This window comes from Canis aureus, chromosome 22, assembly GCF_053574225.1.
Source record: "Canis aureus isolate CA01 chromosome 22, VMU_Caureus_v.1.0, whole genome shotgun sequence".
NCBI classification, from domain to species: Eukaryota; Metazoa; Chordata; class Mammalia; order Carnivora; family Canidae; genus Canis; species Canis aureus.
The window spans coordinates 15,110,721-15,129,086 of record NC_135632.1 but is presented as its reverse complement, the minus strand read 5'-3'; the positions used below and the strand labels follow the sequence as shown (position 1 = coordinate 15,129,086).

The window sequence follows — 18,366 nt, the reverse complement described above, 5'->3', positions numbered from 1 at the left end:
CAGTGGAGAAAGTATTTAAGTGTGCCAGGAGTTGAGCCTGTTCCTAATCTGTCCTGTGTCACCCACTCACATTCTCATGGGCTGTCACCATAGTACACTTCCTGTTTCAGATGTGGGTCTAGACTCTTAAAATAGGTTAGGATATTTTGCCCTAATCTAAGAGTTTTCTTTATTATTTACTAGCTAAGTCAGGATATGTGCATTGCTAGAAATTGCAAAAGGCTATGAACCCCCGTTTCTCATTTTGTATTGGTGTACTATTCCCACAGAGTTTAAAAAGGGCAATTTGGATAGTTCTGTTAACAGAGTGACCATATAATTTAGTGTCCAAACCTGGACATTTTAAAGAGTGAAAAAGAATACTATTGATAATATTGGGATCACTGCTATAGACAGGGATGGCCCTGAGCAAATTAGGACCTATATTCACCCTCCCTGTAGTTCATCTTAATTATTGTGTTTTCTTTCACTTTATATAATTGTATTTATCCCATAGTTTCTTATAAATAAAACAAGTGTGATAATTATCTTAAATAATAAATATTTTTCAAATAAGTAAATCTATGCCTTCAGGCAAATGCTGTGAAATGAAATGTTAAAATAAATCTGCTACCCTCTATTAGTGGATGGTCTGTGTCTAAGAACTGGAGATGTGATAAGACACTTGTTTAGTTCCCTTGTATATATATATTTAAGATTATTTATTTATTTATTTATTTGAGAGAGAGTGTGCACATGCACATGAGAATGGAAGGAGAGAGAGAATGTTAAGCAGGGGTTCTACCTAACAACCCTGAGATCATGACCTAAGCCATCATCAGGAGTCAGACACTTTACTGACCGAGCCACCCAGGTGCCCCATTTAGTTCCCTTATATACTTGTTCTGTATCTCCATGTATAATGCAAAAGAAACTCTGTTCTTGTTCATCACTTACCAAGATCTCCTTCTTACGTGCTAGAAGTAAACATTGGAAAAAATTATATGTGTCTTCTAGTGGGCAGTCTTAAGCCAATCTTGAGAGAATATGACTCCACACAAATTCTGGTTTAGATTTAGGTACTTGTGCTTCAATGTTATCTCTATTGGAATGTACTTTTTTTTTTTTTTTTTTTCAGTCCCAAGTGGGACAACATAGAAAAGTATAAAGGAAAAAGCAAAGACTAAACACTAAACAAAGAGGTAGCTCATTTATGGGACAAAATAGGATTCCTCTCTAAGAACAAGAATTGTTCCTTGAAATACTAATTTCTCTTTCTCATCAAGAGACAGCCACATGCCAGAAGAAGATGTTGATCTGTCAAGGTAGCATATTCATGAAGCTAACTGCTCTTTACAAGGGTGCCTTGCCATTACTAAAGATGGGTACTCCAAACTTTCTTGAGCCACCACATTCCCATTCTCACCAGGAAGTTTATAACTGGTGATTAGAGTGCCACATTATTCCAGAGAATCCAGTTACATTCAGTCATAATTGTGGAATACCATCTTTGAGGGGTACAGTCAGTTGTACATAATAGAAATCAGCAAAATCTTTTCTTTAAAGGGCCAGTGAGTAACTATTTTAGGCTTTGCTGGCCACATAAAGGCTGTGCCCCATATTCTTCTTTGTTTCTGTTTTTACAGCCCTTTAAAAATATAAAAACTATTCTTAACTCATAGGACTTACAAAAACAGGCTGCAGGTTGAATTTGGCCCACTGAGCCATAATTTGGTGATCCCTGACCTATAATATAGGTTCACAATCCTGTATCTAAAATCCTGAGGAAAAAAAAAAAAAAAAAAATCCTGAGGACCAGAGATATTTCAGAATTCAGTTTTTCAGAGTTTTAAAAGATAATAGATGTATGCTGTGTATTATACCCCACTGGGGCCTGGGGTAGCACCCCGTAATCAAACACATTATAGAGCACAATGTATGAATATTCACACTAAATAAGATAAATCCAGACTATGAACAGCCTTTGATAGCTCAGGTTAGGTTGTGCCCCCAAATGATTTTACTGTAAATCAAAAACAAAATAATTCTCTTTATTTAGAGCTTTATAGGTTTCAGAATGATAGCTTAAGGATTGTAGATTGAGCTGTTTTTGTAGGGAAACATATTCTGGGTTTTAAGTAACTTGAGAATAAACTTTTTAGAACACCTATCCAAGGTGTAGCTTAGGAATTCCTCTACAGTTATATATTTTATAAGTTAAAATTATGTGTATTCCTTAAAGAAAAACTTCACCATATTATCAGTGATATTTAAGATAAATTGAATTTTTGACGTATGTTATCACAAAGTGTAATTTTTGCTCATTTCCCTGTTTAGTTCTTGGATGAAATTTCATCTACTGAAACTAAAGAATCCAGTGGTACGAGTGAGCCTGTGCACCTGAAAGAAGGGTAATTGAATAAACCTAGAAATTTAAAGTCGTGTCAGTATAGATTTTATATAAGTACAAAAGGCCTGGGCCTGGAAGTGAGGAAATCTAGGTTTTGTTCTCTGTTAGAACTGTTTAATTAACCATCAGGTAAGTTGCACATGGGCGTCATTCCTTGTCCTTAGAGTCCTAGAGTAGCTTTGTAAATATAAGGAGATTGTGGGTATTAGAGTACTTTGAAAAAGTAACAGCACTCTTCAGTCTTGAAGTAATGTTATCATTGGAAATTAAAGGAGAGCTTTAGTTAAAGTTGGCCCCTTTAGTTCTGAATAGCACAATTATAAATATTAAATTAATTAAAGACTTTATTCCATTAGCATGGCCAAAGTGAATGCAGAAGTTATAGATGACAAAGACATTTTTATATACTTATCGTACACAGCCTATCATGTCATTTAAAATTTTTAAAAAATGTTTGCTTTGTTTGAACTATTTTAATATCCATAACTAAATTTTCATATCTGTTGTTTTGGCAGTGAGATGTATAAAAGAGCTCAGGGAAGAACTCGGATTGGGAAAAAGAATTTCAAGAAACGGTGGTTCTGCTTAACAAGCAGAGAGCTCACCTACCACAAACAGCCAGGTAGTTGTGTTTATGCTTTATTTTGGGGTCTTTTCCTGGTTCTCAGTGAAGATTTTTTTTTTTTCTGCTTAATGTAGCTCTGGCGAACCTTTTGTCTAATATTACTGTAGTATATAGTTTCTCACAGTGATACATACACATTAAGGATACAGTAAATATTTGACAAGTGATACCATGTAAATTCCATTTTTTATCCTCACACATGCTTTGTTTTCTAAAAATAAAAAAACCCTGGTAAATCCCACTTACCTAGAACTTAGAAGTTTCTTTTAAACTCTCAGAGCCAAATTGGTAAGAATCAATATCTAACGAATGAGAGTATTTCAGTAGTTTGCTGGATAACATCAGCACAAAATTTCCACAGTCATATGATAGATTGTGATTCCTATACAGTTATCATATTCATTCTAGACTGTTGGCCAAGCTAGCTTCAAGATGGATGTATAATGATTTGCCTCCTTAAAAAGCACAATGGACTGTTTGGATAAAGAAAGCCATCTTCCTACAGTGTGGTTTGAGGGATTCAGAGAGGCATGGTTTGTCCCTCGGTGGACTGACTCAGTGCCTAAAATGTCCAGTTTTTAAGTTTATTCCTTTGGGGTAATGAATGATCCACAGAAGGCCATTAGCTGGTATCTTAGCAGGAATAAATTACTAAATCGTGGATCACATTTAGTAGAATCCTTTTATTCACGGTGATCAAGATACAAAGATGTTCACTTAAAGCAAGAATCATTTAAAAACAGACGAAAAGATACATACATATCTTAAATATTTATATATACGCTTGCCGAATCTTTTGATAGAGAATCAAGATCTTTTCTTTAAATATGGATCTATAGATTGGATTTCCCTTTTGTGTTTCTTGTGCAAATATACCCATACTGCGTCAATTTTCTGGTTGATTTCTCCAGAGTGAATCCAGAACTTAAATACTTGAAAAGTAATCCAAGTACAGAATCCTATTAGATTTCATGGCAGTCACCCCTAATCTTTTATAGGTGTCTCACCTCATATAAATTGACTTCATATGTGTGTGGATCTCCTTTTTTGAAGCTTTTTAGAGCACTCACCTGATTTTCAAATAAACAGTAACCCTCTTAGTGGAGGGGGCACTTACTTTGTCACTATACATATATATATTTAAGTAAATTATAATTGCAGTATGGAAAAATGGCATAAGTCGGTTTGGGAACAAACCCAATGGAGTTGGTAAATAAAACAGCCTAACCAATGGAAACCAAAGGATCCAAGCTAAACAGATAGTAGTAGCCTGGTAACCACAAGCATTCAGCATCCAATGAGCATCATCTGTTATGTCTTAGAACATGGAGAGCTTCAGTTAATCCATTAGCCCTGTTAGGTAAAGATCTGTTAAGAGAGCCTGTGCTGAAAATTCTGAAATGATAGCAAACACCAGCCATAGGATACTTTCAAGAGGATATAGATTCAATTAAGTAGAATGCTTGAGTGGAGATTTTTGAAGAGTAGAGTCATAAGAAAAATTGTTTCATAATTATTCCTTATTATGGCTCAACCAAAATGACTACGTATGGCCAAATGTATTAGTACGATATAAGAAACCAAAGTCATTTTATTTTTAAGCACCTAGATAATTTGTTATGGCATATCAGTAGTCACATGACTAAAGAGCAATAGGCTACATACATAGTCTTTCAGACAGCACTTTTTAAGGTAACTATTTTGAATGTTTTGGAAGTTATAGCTTATGTTGAATACTATATAAATGCTCTCACATACATAGCAGCTTTTAAAAAGTAGCTGTCATAATATGCTAATAATGTTTACATTAACAGTGCATTGAAATAAAATTTAAGGGAAGTTAGTCATTTTCCATGAATAAATTAGCTGTTTTTTCTTCATTTAAAGTATTTTCTAACCTAAACTAATATTTAAAGTCTTTTTTGGCTTAGAACTTTAAGAATCAGGTGATAGCTTTGGCCTCTTTCTCCAGAAAAATGCACATACAAACTAGACCTGAGATTTTGCATATAATTTCAATGAATTTGTAGACCCACAGTTCATCTACAGTTCTTAAGAACCTCTCTTCTAGCTAGTAAACTTTATGAGGGTAAAATTATGTAGAGTGATTAGGCTGCTCTAGATATAAAATAGACACATTAGAAATTACATTGTTTTCAGGCCTTAAGAAATTTAACCTACTGGAATGAGACATTGGAGGAATAAGCTCTGTTACATGAAGTTTCAAGATTATTTACCAAAGCCTACAGTTTTAAGCATCCATGCTTTTTGTTTTAACTATTTTGATGGATTTTTCCAAAATGTATTACATGCTTCCCTGCCTTCTAAAAAAGAATTCATTGAACGTAAGTTAACATTTTCTAGATAACGTGGGGCTGTCATTGATAATTTAATTATTTTGCAGTGCTTTGATTCAGTGGTGTTTTCAGGGCTGCTTATGGATGTGTGCAGCTGTTGACTCCCCAGCTAAATGCCTTGGACTGCTGTGCTTTTTTGCATTCCTATGTTTGCTTTATACAGTTTTTCTCAATCCCCTTTATATTCAGCTTGTTACCTTAAATTTCTTGTGCTGTCAATGAACCATAATGTAACATCTCACTCCTACCTCCATCACGCAACTCCACATTTTTTACCACAGTACACTGTGAGTGAGGATTCAGGTACTGTTTATTAAAATTATGCTTAAGTTTAAAAAGCTTTGATGAAAGACTTAAGGACTTACCTCTATGAAGAAAATGCATGGGCTTTGGATTCTCTGATTGCTCAAGCAAATGTTTCGCTTACTTCCTATTTCCTTGCTGTTTCTGGATAGCCAAGTCTCCTAGCTAAATCTCTTGCTATACTTGCTATCTGACTTTGGTGTCTGAAAGAGTGCCTCCCAAATTTTCTATACATGGCTCTAAATGATTGAGTCTTTCACTCTGTCCTTTTACTGGACACTAGTATTCTGAATCAAGTATTTCTACTACTTAGAATCAAATAGTATGGTCTTTTCCCAATTTAGTGGAAAAGGAATTAATAGAATTTTCTCAATTTTAAGAGTTTTTCCTAAGTAAGTTATGCCTGCTTAGGTGATCACATGTGACTTATCTTCAATACAACTAGATTAATGTGTGGCAAATGAGTGTTATAGGGCACTCAGTCAGCAACCAGTCATGATTATATAGGCAGTTTTTTATGAGCATGTGTGCTTGTGATTATGGTTTTATATTGCTATATTTACAAATGTAGTCATCTTCTATAAGTAAAAGTTCTTCTAGTTGTATGCTGAAATCAATTGAGTTATTGACCTTCCAGCTTCTTCCTTTCCCATCCAGCCAAATCTTTTACATTGTCCATATGTCACTTTATCAAACTAGCTCTTGTAGTTCCTTTAACTTGTACTCTTTTACCTTCATGCTTTTGTATATGCTCTCCCTAGAAATTCCTTTCTTTCCTTCTTTACCTGTGTGATTTGTTGTCCTTTAAGCCTCAGATAAAGTATCAGGTGTTATAGAAGTCACTTATAAGACTCTAGTTACTTTAGTTGAGCTATTCCCTTATTCTGTTTCTGTATTACCTTAGGATAACTCCTGTCACACCAGGTAGTCCTTAGTTTTATCTTTCTTTTCCTCTAGTCTGTAAGATCCTCAGTGTCAGGGACCATGCTTTTACTATCCATTAAGCCATATAGTAGATTTTTTTTTAAATAAATGGTGTTCTTCAAAGAGCACCATGTCTTCCAGATATATTATCATCTGAATTACTTTAAGAACCACTGCTTTAGGCTTCTAAAATTTCCTCTAAGAGTACTAATAATAGATTATTAACAGATTCATCTCTGAAATTCCATCTGTGCTCTCCAAACTTGATTAGGTATTGTCCACTCTTGGGAGACCTGGTATACATAGCATATACAACTTCCATGTGATATCAGATGTTCTAGTTCATATAACTTATGGACAATATAAAAGAAACTTTAATGATATTTTAAACATAAATCTCAGTACACTTAGATTTACTTGGTTTTTACCTGGTCATATTTTCACACACCATGTTCTACAGTATTTTTTTCTTTGGTAACTAAAGAACATCATTGTTGCAATCATATGTTGATTCAACAAGTATTTTATGGAGTGCCTATTATGTACAGATGCTGTCCTAGGCTCTGGAGAAAGCCTAGACAAATTAAAATGTTTGCCCTCATGGAATTTTAATCGTGATACACGATGAAAAAAATATATAGTATGTTGGAGATACAAAATGAGATAGATAAAAATAAAGCAGAGAAAGAATAGAGAATGATGGGTTTATGAGGAGAGTTGCAGTATTAAAAAGTCTAACCAGGTAGGGCTTCACTAAGAAATGACATTTGAGCAAAGATCTAAAGATGATGAGTCATGTGGATATTTGGGATAATAGTGATGCATAGTTAACAGCAGCCAGTACAAAGTCCCTGAAACAGAAGCTTGCTTAGAATATTTAAAGAGATAAGAGAAAGCTCTTATAGCTAAGGGCGGGGGGGGGGGGTGGAAAGAGTAAAGGGGTTATCATAGGAACTTAGGTCAAAAAGGCTATGGAGAAGCTAGATATTTTTAGGGCTTTGTGGGCCATTCAAAAACTTTGAGTCAAAGATAGAAAGGCATTGGAGAGCTTTAAGGTGAGGAATTACATCATTTGACTTATATATTTTTTAAAATTTTTTATTTATTTATGACAGTCACACACAGAGAGAGAGAGAGAGAGAGGCGCAGAGACACAGGCAGAGGGAGAAGCAGGCTCCATGCACCGGGAGCCCGACGTGGGATTCGATCCTGGGTCTCCAGGATCGCGCCCTGGGCCAAAGGCAGGCGCCAAACCGCTGCGCCACCCAGGGATCCCTTGACTTATATTTTAATAGGATCAATCATTCATACCACATGGAGAATAGAATGAAAGGGGTGAGGATATCAGTTAAGAGGCATTGCAGTAATTTAGGGGAGCAAAGATAATGGCTTGGACCAGTTGGTAGCAGTGGAAGCAATAAAAATGGATCACATTCTGGATCTTTTTTAAAGATAGTACTCAGGTAGTTTGCTAAAGGATCAGATACCAAGAGTGGAAGAAAGGCAAGCCAAGGATAACTCCAAGGATTTGGGCTTACATAACTACAGTGATGAAGTTGCCTTTTTAAAAAATAAACAGAGGAGTTCTCAGTAGTGAAGGAACTCGTACAGCCATACGTCAGAGATATGGTGGGTCTGGTTCCAGACCACAGCAATAAAGCTAATTCATAATAAAGTGAGTCAAAAGAATTTTTGGCTTCCAGTGTATATAAAGTTATCTTCACACTCTACCATGGTCTTTTAAGTGTGCAATAGCATAATATCTAAAAAAAAAGATATATATACCTTAAATTAAAAATACTCCATTGCTAAAAAAAAAAAATGCTTACCATCTTCTGAGGTTTCAGCACAGTGTCATCTTTTTGCTGGTAGAGGGTCTTGCCTTGATGTTTAACTGCTAGCTGTTCAGGGTAGTGTTTGCTGAAGGTTGGGTAGCTGTGGCAATTTCATAAAATTGAAGACAGTTGTGAAATTTGCCTTGAAAAAAATCACTCTTTTCGTGAATGATTTCTCTGTAGCATGTGATGTTGTTTGATAGCATTTTATCCACAGTAGAACTTCTTTCAAAATTGGAGTCAGTCCTCTCAGACTCTGCCACTGCTTCATCAATTAAGTTTAGGTAATACTTTAAGTCCTATGGTGTCATTTCACCAGTCTTGAATAGATTCCATTTCAAGAAACTACTTTCTTTGCTCATCCATAATAAGACTATTCTCCGATTTAAGTTTTATATTGAAATTACAGCAGGTCAGTCACATCTTCAGGCTCCACTTCTAACTCTAGTTTTCTTGGTCCTTCCAACACATCTGCAGTTATTTCCTCCACTGAAGTTGAACGCCTCAGAGTTATCAATGAGGGCTGGACTCAACTTTTTTCTTCCAAACTCCTGTTAATGTTGATATTTTGACCTCTTCCCATAAATCACAAAAGTTCTTAATGGCATCTAAAATGGTAAATCCTTTCCAGAAGGTTTTCTATTTATGTTGCCCAGACCCATCAGAGGTACCACCATGTTTGGCAGCTATAGCCTTATGAATTGTTAAATCTTATGACTTTAAAGTCAAAATTACTCCTTGATCCATGGGCTACAGAATGGATGTTATGTTAGTAGACATGAAAATAACATTAACCTCATTGTATATCCTCATCAGAGGACTTGGGTGACCAGGTGCATTGTCAGTAAGCCTTAATATTTTGAAAGGAATTTTTTTTTCCGAGCATTAAGTCTGAACAGTGGGTTTAAAAAATATACATCTATACTGTTGTAAACAGATGTGCTGTCATCCAGGCTTTGTTCCAATTATGGAACATAAGCAGAGTGGATTTAGCATAATTTTTAAGGGCCCTAGGATTTTGGAATGGTAAATGAGCATTGGCTTCAACTTAGAGTCAGCTACATTTGCTCCTAACAAGAGAGTTAGCCTGTCCTTTGAGGCTTTGAAGCTTTAAAGCCATGCATTGACTTCTTTCTAGTTGTGAAAGTCCTAGATGGCATCTTCTTCCAATATACGACTTTTTGTCTACACTGAAAATCTGTTGTTTAGTGTAGCCACCTTTATCAATTATCTTAACTAGATCTTCTAGATAAATTGCTGCAGCTTCTAACATCAGCACTTACTGCTTCACTGTATACTTTTATGTTATGGAGATGGATTCTTTCCTTCTTTTTCTGCTAGCTTCAGACTTTTCTTGTGCAGCTTCCTTACTTCTGTTAGCCTTGATAGAATTGAGTTAAAGCCTTCATTCTAGATTAGGCTTTTGACTTAAAGGAATGTTGTAGCTGGTGTGATCATCTGTCTTGACCACGTAGTCTCCATCATATCAACAATAAGGCTGTTTCAGTTTACCATTCATGTGTTCCCTGGAGTAACACTTTTAATTTCCTTCAGGAGGTTTTCTGTTGCATTCACCACTTGGCACACTGTTTGTCACAAGAGGCTTAGCTTTTGGCATTTCTTGGCTTTCACTTGAAGGCTATTGTACAGTTATTAATTGGCTTAATTTCAATATTGTGTCTCAGGGAATAGGGAGGCCCAAGGAGAAGGGGAGAGAGATGGGAGAATGGCTGGTTGGTGGAACATTCAGAACACATACAATATGTATCAATTAGGGTTGCTGTCTTATATGGGCACAGTTCGTGGTACCTCAGAAGAATTATAATAGTAATATCAAAGAGCACTGATCACCTTAACTAATATAATAATAGTGGAAAAGTTTGAAATATTGTGAGAATTATCAAAATGTGACACAGACGTGAAAAGATCAAATCCTGTGGAAAAATGGTACCAATAGACTTGCTTGATGCAGGGTTGCTACAGACCTTCAATTTATTAAAAACACAACATCTGTTGTGCAATAAACAAAAGTGCAATAAAGCAACATACAATAAAATGAGGTATGTCAGTATTAGACTAACTCTTTCATAGGTAACAATTAACTTGGAAGAATATATAAGACAACTCTGAAGGACTTGACCCTCAAAAATGGGAGTCATGTTGGAATATATTATTACATGGTTTTTCTCTCTGAAGGCACTCCTACCCTGTGCAGTGTGAGATGGCTGAAATTCAAGCAGGAGGCCACATTTTATTGGCTTCAGATGTTGTAAGATACAGCTCACAGCTGCTAGAGAAGCTGGAAATTGAGGGGAAAAAAAGGATGAGCCTTCCAATCTCTATGTGAATGCCCCTGAAATCCTTGGCTGACTCTTCAACTGCTTATACAGGGGGAATTTCAAAGAAGCTACTGAAAAGCAGTAACAGGAAATATTTAAAAAGATGAACAGAGATTTCAATTTCTTTCCTCCTCAGGAAAAACAGTTTGGAATTTTGGAAGGGCTTAATAAACACCCTGAGATTTTCACTGAAAGATCAAAAGGGCAGTGGCTCAGCAGTAAAGACTGTCCTGAGATCAAGAATAAAGTAGAAAACCAAGCCTCAGTGTGATCAACTAATGTAACTGTAACTATTCAAGGGGAAGGTAAATGAATCCAGTCTCTACAGTGTGTCATTCATAATGTCCAGTGTATAATGAAACGTTAACAAGTTTGAGAAGAAACAGTAAAACAGAACACATAGTTAAGAGAAGAAGAGTCAGTAATAGATCCCTATGTGGTTTACATGTTATAATTATAGACATGAACTTTAAAGGTATTACAAATACCTCACGGACTTAATGTAAAGGATAGTCATGAGTAAAGAAGGATTTCAGCACAAGAATGTTAGAAACTATTGAAAGGAATCAAATGGAAATCTAGAAGTGAAATGTTTCATTTGAAATATTGAAGAAAAGTTCAGGGAACTTGAAGATAGGTTAATAGAAATTATCCAGTCTAGGAACACAGAGAAAAAAAACTTGGGAGAGAAAAAACTCTCAGTGGCTTTTGGAACAATATCAGACAGTCTAACATGTGCATGTTTAGTGTCAGAAGGAGAGCAGAGAAAAGAGTAAAGCAGAAAAAAATATTTTAAAGCAATAATGGCCTAAAATTTCGCAAATTTGGTGAAAAATATTATTTTATAGATCTTAGAAGTTCAGTGACCTCCAAGCATTATAAGTACAAAGAAAAGCACGCTTAGACGTATAGTAATTAAACCAGAGACATACAGAAAATCTCGAAAGCAAAGGAACAGAAGACAGATTGCATTAAAGGAGAACAATATAGTTGACAGCTCTCATAAGAAGCAACCAAAGCCAAAAGACAATGGAATGACCTCTTTAAAGTACTGAAGAAAAAACTCTCAACCTAGAATTCTAGTGAAAATTTCCTTTAAAAATGAAAATATCCCTTAGGTAAATGAAAGCTGGGAAACTCCATTGCAAACAGGTTTGCACTGTAGGAATGCTAAAAGAAATTATTCAGGCTGAAGCGAAATAACACCAGATGGAAACTTAGAGCCACAGGAAGGAATGAAGAATACTAGAAATGATAATTATGTAGATAAATGTAAGAATATCTTTTCTCTTTTCTCATTTTCCTTAAAAAGCAACTGCTTAATAGGCAAAATTTATAACATCGAATTACACAGTTAATAACAAATCTACATAGAAAATATATGACAATAGCACAAAGGAAAGAGATGGAGTAAGTTATTGCAAGGATCTTATATTTTTTGTGGAGTGACACAGTAATTTTAAGTAGACCATAATGAGTCAGGGCTGTATACTATAATCTCTAGAACAAAAACATTTTTAGAAAAAAGTATAGCCCATTCCCTCTCCCTTACCCAAAAAGTAAATAAATAAATGGGGCAGGAGAGGAAGAACAGAGGAGCAAAAATCAGATGGAATAAATAGGAAACAAAATGAAACAAAAAAACAGCAAAATGATAGTGTAAACACAACTGTTATCAATAATTACAATAAATGGAACATCATATCCAAGATCAGGAGCAAAGCAAGGATTATCTATTTTCATCTGTTCTATTTAACATTTTACTGGAGATTGGGCCAAAAAAAGAAAGGAAAGAAAAGGTATACATAGGATATCCTAAAGAGTCTTCAAGTACTTGATGCAATAAGTGAATTTAGTGAGGCTGTGGGATACATGATTTGTATATACAAATCAACTGTATTTCTATAAACTAGAAGGAAACAGTCAGAAAATGAAGTTTTAAGAATATCATTTACAGTAGGAGTCTCCTCCCCAAAAAGGATTTATTCCTAATTAGGAATAAATTTTTTTTAATTTTTTTTATTTATTTATGATAGTCACAGAGAGAGAGAAAGAGAGAGAGAGAGAGGCAGAGACACAGGCAGAGGGAGAAGCAGGCTCCATGCACTGGGAGCCCAAGTGGGATTCGATCCCGGGTCTCCAGGATCACGCCCTGGGCCAAAGGCAGGTGCTAAACCGCTGCGCCACCCAGGGATCCCAGGTTTGCTAGTTTCCATTATTGCTGGTGAGAATTTTTATGTCTTCTGAATCTGTCTTGATTCTTCTCCCTCGTAACTCTTTGGAATTTCTTTAGCCTTCAAGTTCTGATATTTTACTCCCCAGTGTGAGGTTATGGACTCTTTCCTTCCATGCTGCTGAGCACTTGTTGGATCCTTTCAATCTGGAGATTCCTGTTTTTTAGCTCTGGGATATTTTCATTGATAATTTTCTCCCGAACACTCTTTCTATTCTGTTTCTGGAATTCTTATTAGGTATTGAAACTTCTACATCCATCCATCATGGCTCTTAACTTTTTTGACTTTCTCCTTTGTCCTTTTGTATTGGATTTGTAAGAATCCTCAGTAAAATCTTCTATTTTACTAATCATGTGCAATTCATCTCATTTAACACCAGTAACTCTAATGACATTATGATAGTATATGTGTCTGGGAGCAATATACTTTGTCTATATATTCTATGTTAGAATTTGCCCAGAAATGAACAAATAATAGCAGTTCTGGAGTATATGATTGCTTCGTGTATTAAACAAATCTAAAGATGGAAACGTCCTGTGAAATTACTAAATTCTCGGATTTTCTGTGGTGCTACTCCATGTAGATCAGTACACACTTTATTGGAGGCACTTTATTGGATCCCTCAGTACACACTTTATTGGAGGCACTTTATTGGATCCCTCAGTTCCCCAAACGTTATCCTCTTTGTTCTATGTATGTCTCTCTTTCAGGGTGCTAATTTTCTTCATTGTTTGGTGACCTTTTGGTGATTTGCTCATCTTTGTGTTTTTACACTCTTGCTTCAGTGTTCAGTAGCTTACTGCCAAAGATCCTGAGGGAGGTACAGGACAAGTTTCTGAGGGGCAAGGCTGCTACTTGTCTTCTGGTATGGGTGCTCTCCTTCCCTCCTGAGGGTCAGTGAGTACCTGGGACATAGCAGTGCTCTGCAATCCCAGTAGGTGTCATTACTGCATAGGCTGGGACATAAACCTCTGTTGACCGCTGTTTAGTACAAGCTGAGGGACAGGGAGCTCTCCCAGGTACAGTTTACCTATTAATCATCCTGATGTATGTCTGAGAGAGAGAGAGAGAGAGAGTGTGTGTGTGTGTCCTTGTGTCCCCAATCCCCAGCTGTCTATGTCCAATGATTCTGACTTGAAGCTGTCTTCTAACTACTCCTACTTTTGCAGATGTCTTTTCCTACATGTGGTTCAGGCTATGACTTCCTTCAGTTTATTCTCCCCTCCCCTTGCTGCCATAAATTTGATCTTGTCTGCTTCCAGGAGACTGCTGATAGTCTTTTCTTATTTTTTGATGCACTTATGTTTTATATTTTTTGAATTTAAATGTTTCCTGAGGGGCACCTGGGTGGCTCAGGTAGTTAAGTGTCTGCCTTGGGCTCGGGTCATGATCTCAGGGTCCTGGGATCGAGCCCCACATGTGGCTCCCTGCTTAGCAGGGAGCCTGCTTCTCCCTTTCCCTCTACTGCTCCCCTTGTTCCTGCTCTCTCTCTGTGTCAAATAAATAAATTAAATATTTTTAAAAAATAAAAAAATAAATGTTTCCTGAAAAAAGTTTTCTGTAACCACCCATTTAAAGTAACTGCCCAGTAACTTTCTATTATATCACCTCAGGTTATTTTCATTATAGTATTCATCTCTACCTAATATTTGTCTTTTGTCAGTCTTCACAGACCTAAATGCAAACTTAATTAGGGAGGGGCCTTATATATTCTATTTACTGCTGTATCTAAAGTAGTTAGAATAGTGTCTGGTATATACTAGACATTAAATGTATGATACGTGAACTAAGTAACTTTATCTTTTTTTTAAAATTGTATATCACAACTGCTTGAATTATACAAATTTTAGATTTTATACCAGCAACCAGGCTTAATGCATATTTTAGTTTAACCTCTCTGTTCAAGACCCAAAATAGGGATCCCTGGGTGGCGCAGCGGTTTAGCGCCTGCCTTTGGCCCAGGGCGCGATCCTGGAGACCCGGGATCAAATCCCACGTCGGGCTCCCGGTGCATGGAGCCTGCTTCTCCCTATGCCTATGTCTCTGCCTCTCTCTCTCTCTCTCTCTCTCTCTCTGTGACTATCATAAATAAATAAAAAATTTTTTTAAAAAAGACCCAAAATATTTATTAACCAAATAATTGTCTTTGACCAGAAAACTATACATTAATCCATGGACCAATACGAACATAAAGTTCTTAACTTCTAGCACTTCAGTATACATGTCATTAAACTCTGCTTTAAGCTCTGAGAGAATAAAAGCAAAGCGTCGGTTTTTCTGAGAACATTACAAGATGACCAGGAAAAGTCATAATTATAGTATCTATGACTGTATGAAATATGGTCTTTTCTCAGGTAAATTGTAAATCAAAATGCATCATATCATCATGTCATATTATAATGGAGCTCTTTTAGCAAACTCAGATTCTTAAATTAGGTAAAGGATTGATTCACTCTCTACCAAATAAAATTTTACTTTTGTTCCCTATGTATCTTAGAGTAAATTTGGTAGTTCTAGTCATCTGACCAGCCAGTATATGATAGAAAAAAACAATTTTTTAACTTAAAGTCATGTTAATCATTCAATGATTGAATCAATCATTCAATGTTAATCCCTTACATATTAGACTGTAAAACAGAAAATCCACTTAGCAGTCTGATTCACTCCTTACGTGAGAACTCCCTTGAAAGAAAACTCCATGTCTGGACATGTTTTGAGCAGGCCTATACTGCTAAGTATATTACTTTTTCAGTTCCCATAAAAAATATGGTAACATTTCAATTTTCTGCAAGACCAAATTTATTCCCACATTTTTCCTTTAAAATGTTTTAAATTTTATATTGAAAAGGGTAAAGAGAAAGTCACTTTATAGAAAGCAAGAAAAATGCGTTTGTTCCATAAAACAAAGAATGCTTATATGTTCATCACTTGGAAATCTTTAGGTTACTTATATTCCTGCTATGAAGAGGATGAGCTTATTAAACTTTACAGAATTAACCTCACCTTTATAATTCTGATGCAAATCATTTTAATTTTGTTCTACTTCTTTTAATACTTAGGCAAAGATGCAATTTACACAATTCCAGTAAAAAACATTCTTGCTGTGGAAAAACTGGAAGAGAGCTCTTTCAATAAGAAAAATGTAAGTTACATGATTAATTATATAAAGCTTTTTAAATTGCACATATTACTTGATGGAAAATTTTCAAGGTTTTTATATTTGCTATTAATCATTAATATTTTATAAGTGCTGGCTAGAACTGTCAAAATTGTCCATTATTGCTCCTGAAATGTCCACTATGCTCAAATTTAAAATTTTTTTAATAAATTTATTTTAATTTTAAATAAAATTGTTCATTGTTGTTGATGCCTTATATAGTGTGCCTAGCCTATTAAGTTTAAAGGTACTTTTCTCAGTACTACTTAGTACTTTGTGACACAGATTGTCCTTGGAACTTACTGGAAAAGTAACAATTTGTAAGATACCTGAGCAGCAGTTATCTAGCCAAGCAAACTATATATTTCTTTTATATATCTTTTTCTGTTTGTGCTGTGTTGATTTTTAGACTCTGTTACTAACTTTTTATCTTAATTGCCTATGAAGATGTTCCAAGTAATACATATGGAGAAACCACTCTATGTCCAGGCAAATAATTGTGTAGAAGCTAATGAATGGATAGACGTACTCTGCAGGGTGAGCCGATGCAATCAGAACAGGCTCAGCTTATATCATCCCTCTGCGTATCTAAATGGAAACTGGCTCTGCTGTCTGGAGACCAGTGAAAGTGCCCTCGGCTGCAAGCCATGTACTGCGTAAGTTTCTTTCTGATTAAAAAAAGCAATATTTCAAGTGTGGTATATCAATAGAATGGAATATTATTTGGCCATAAAATGGAATAAAGTATTGATACAGGCAACATGTATGGACCTTGAAAATAGGCTAAGAAGCCAGAAACAAAGGCCATATATATACTATATGATGACATTCATATCAAGTATCCAGAACAGGTAAAATTATAGACAGAAAGTAAATGAGTGGTTGCGGTGGCCTAGGGGGAGGGAGGTTTGGGGAGTACTAATGGATACAGGGTTTCTTCTTGGGATAATGAAAATGTTCTCAAATAAATAAATAATGGTTGGCACAAGTCAAAAAAAGTGGGGTGGGGGGGTCAATGTCGAAGTAGATGCACCAGCCTGAGCAAGGAAGGACTTGGTATTCTCTAATTGTATAGAACACCCGTTGTAGCCCTATGGACTTAAGAAGTAATATATTGCTTTTGTGATGAAGCATAGGTGTTATGAAAATGATTTCTCTTTTGATTGGATTTTGGATTAGAGTTCTATAATAACCAAACCTCTCTTGTCCCCATTTTATTAAATTGTCAAACGAGACTAGATTTCTGAGGTTCCTTCTGCGAAGTTCTGAGGTTCTGATTTTAGTCTCAAGTCAGCCAAAGTCTTCGGCATGTTAACAAAATGGAATTTTTCAATGACTTTAATTTCATTTTTATCATAGAGGTGTCCCAGCAGACATCCAAATAGATATTGATGAAGACAGAGAAACAGAAAGAATTTACTCCCTTTTTACCCTCAGTTTACTTAAGCTGCAGAAAATGGAAGGTAAATATGCAATTAAAATATTTTTATATAACCATGATCCTTCACTACCAATTCCTGAAATAATTGCTTTGGCATTATCTTAAAGTTAAAAATACTCGTAGCTTTACCAAAATATTACTTATGTGGACGTTGATAAACTCCTAAATGGGCGTTTTTCATACGCACTCAAGAAGATACTGGTTTTGCATAAATGTGTTGTTCATAATTAATAAAATGAAAGTATGTGATATATCTGTGCATTTGCAGGGGGAAGTCTTCCCAGCTTGAGATGCTCAAGAAATTCTTATGCTAAAAATTGGATTTATGGAACTTAGTTTTCTGATCAGAGATTTTACTGTTCTTTGTAGAGGCTTGTGGAACTATAGCGGTCTACCAAGGACCACAAAAAGAGCCTGATGATTATTCTAATTTTGTAATCGAGGATTCTGTAACAACCTTTAAGACAATTCAGCAAATAAAAAGCATCATAGAGAAGCTAGATGAACCTCATGAAAAGTATAGGAAGAAAAGATCAAGTAGTGCAAAATATGGAAGCGAGTAAGTATTTTTTAAGATACTTAAAACAAACAGACAAAAAGATACTTAAAACATATTTTTAAGCATTGTTTGAAATTCCAGATACTAAAAAAAAAAAAAAAAAAAAAATTCCAGCTACTACTTTGTACTTATACCTGACACGCAGGCTTCCTGCTCACCTTCATCTTTCAAGACCCAGCTCTGAACCTTCCTCTTGTGCAAAA

At 35.5% G+C, this 18,366-nt stretch overlaps 1 protein-coding gene across 3 annotated transcripts in view; it reads left to right on the top strand.

Moving 5' to 3' along the window:
- Nucleotides 1-18,366, top strand: part of RASA2 (RAS p21 protein activator 2) — a 144,481-nt gene that overhangs the window by 121,782 nt on the left and 4,333 nt on the right. For 2 of the 3 annotated variants that reach the window (XM_077864919.1, XM_077864917.1), the window contains 6 exons: nt 2,317-2,390; nt 2,905-3,014; nt 16,066-16,148; nt 16,611-16,819; nt 17,523-17,626; nt 17,974-18,163. In XM_077864919.1, coding sequence (XP_077721045.1) covers nt 2,317-2,390; nt 2,905-3,014; nt 16,066-16,148; nt 16,611-16,819; nt 17,523-17,626; nt 17,974-18,163 — 770 coding nt within the window. The remainder of the gene's footprint in view (nt 1-2,316; nt 2,391-2,904; nt 3,015-16,065; nt 16,149-16,610; nt 16,820-17,522; nt 17,627-17,973; nt 18,164-18,366) is intronic. The other variant, XM_077864918.1, reaches the window with a different exon arrangement.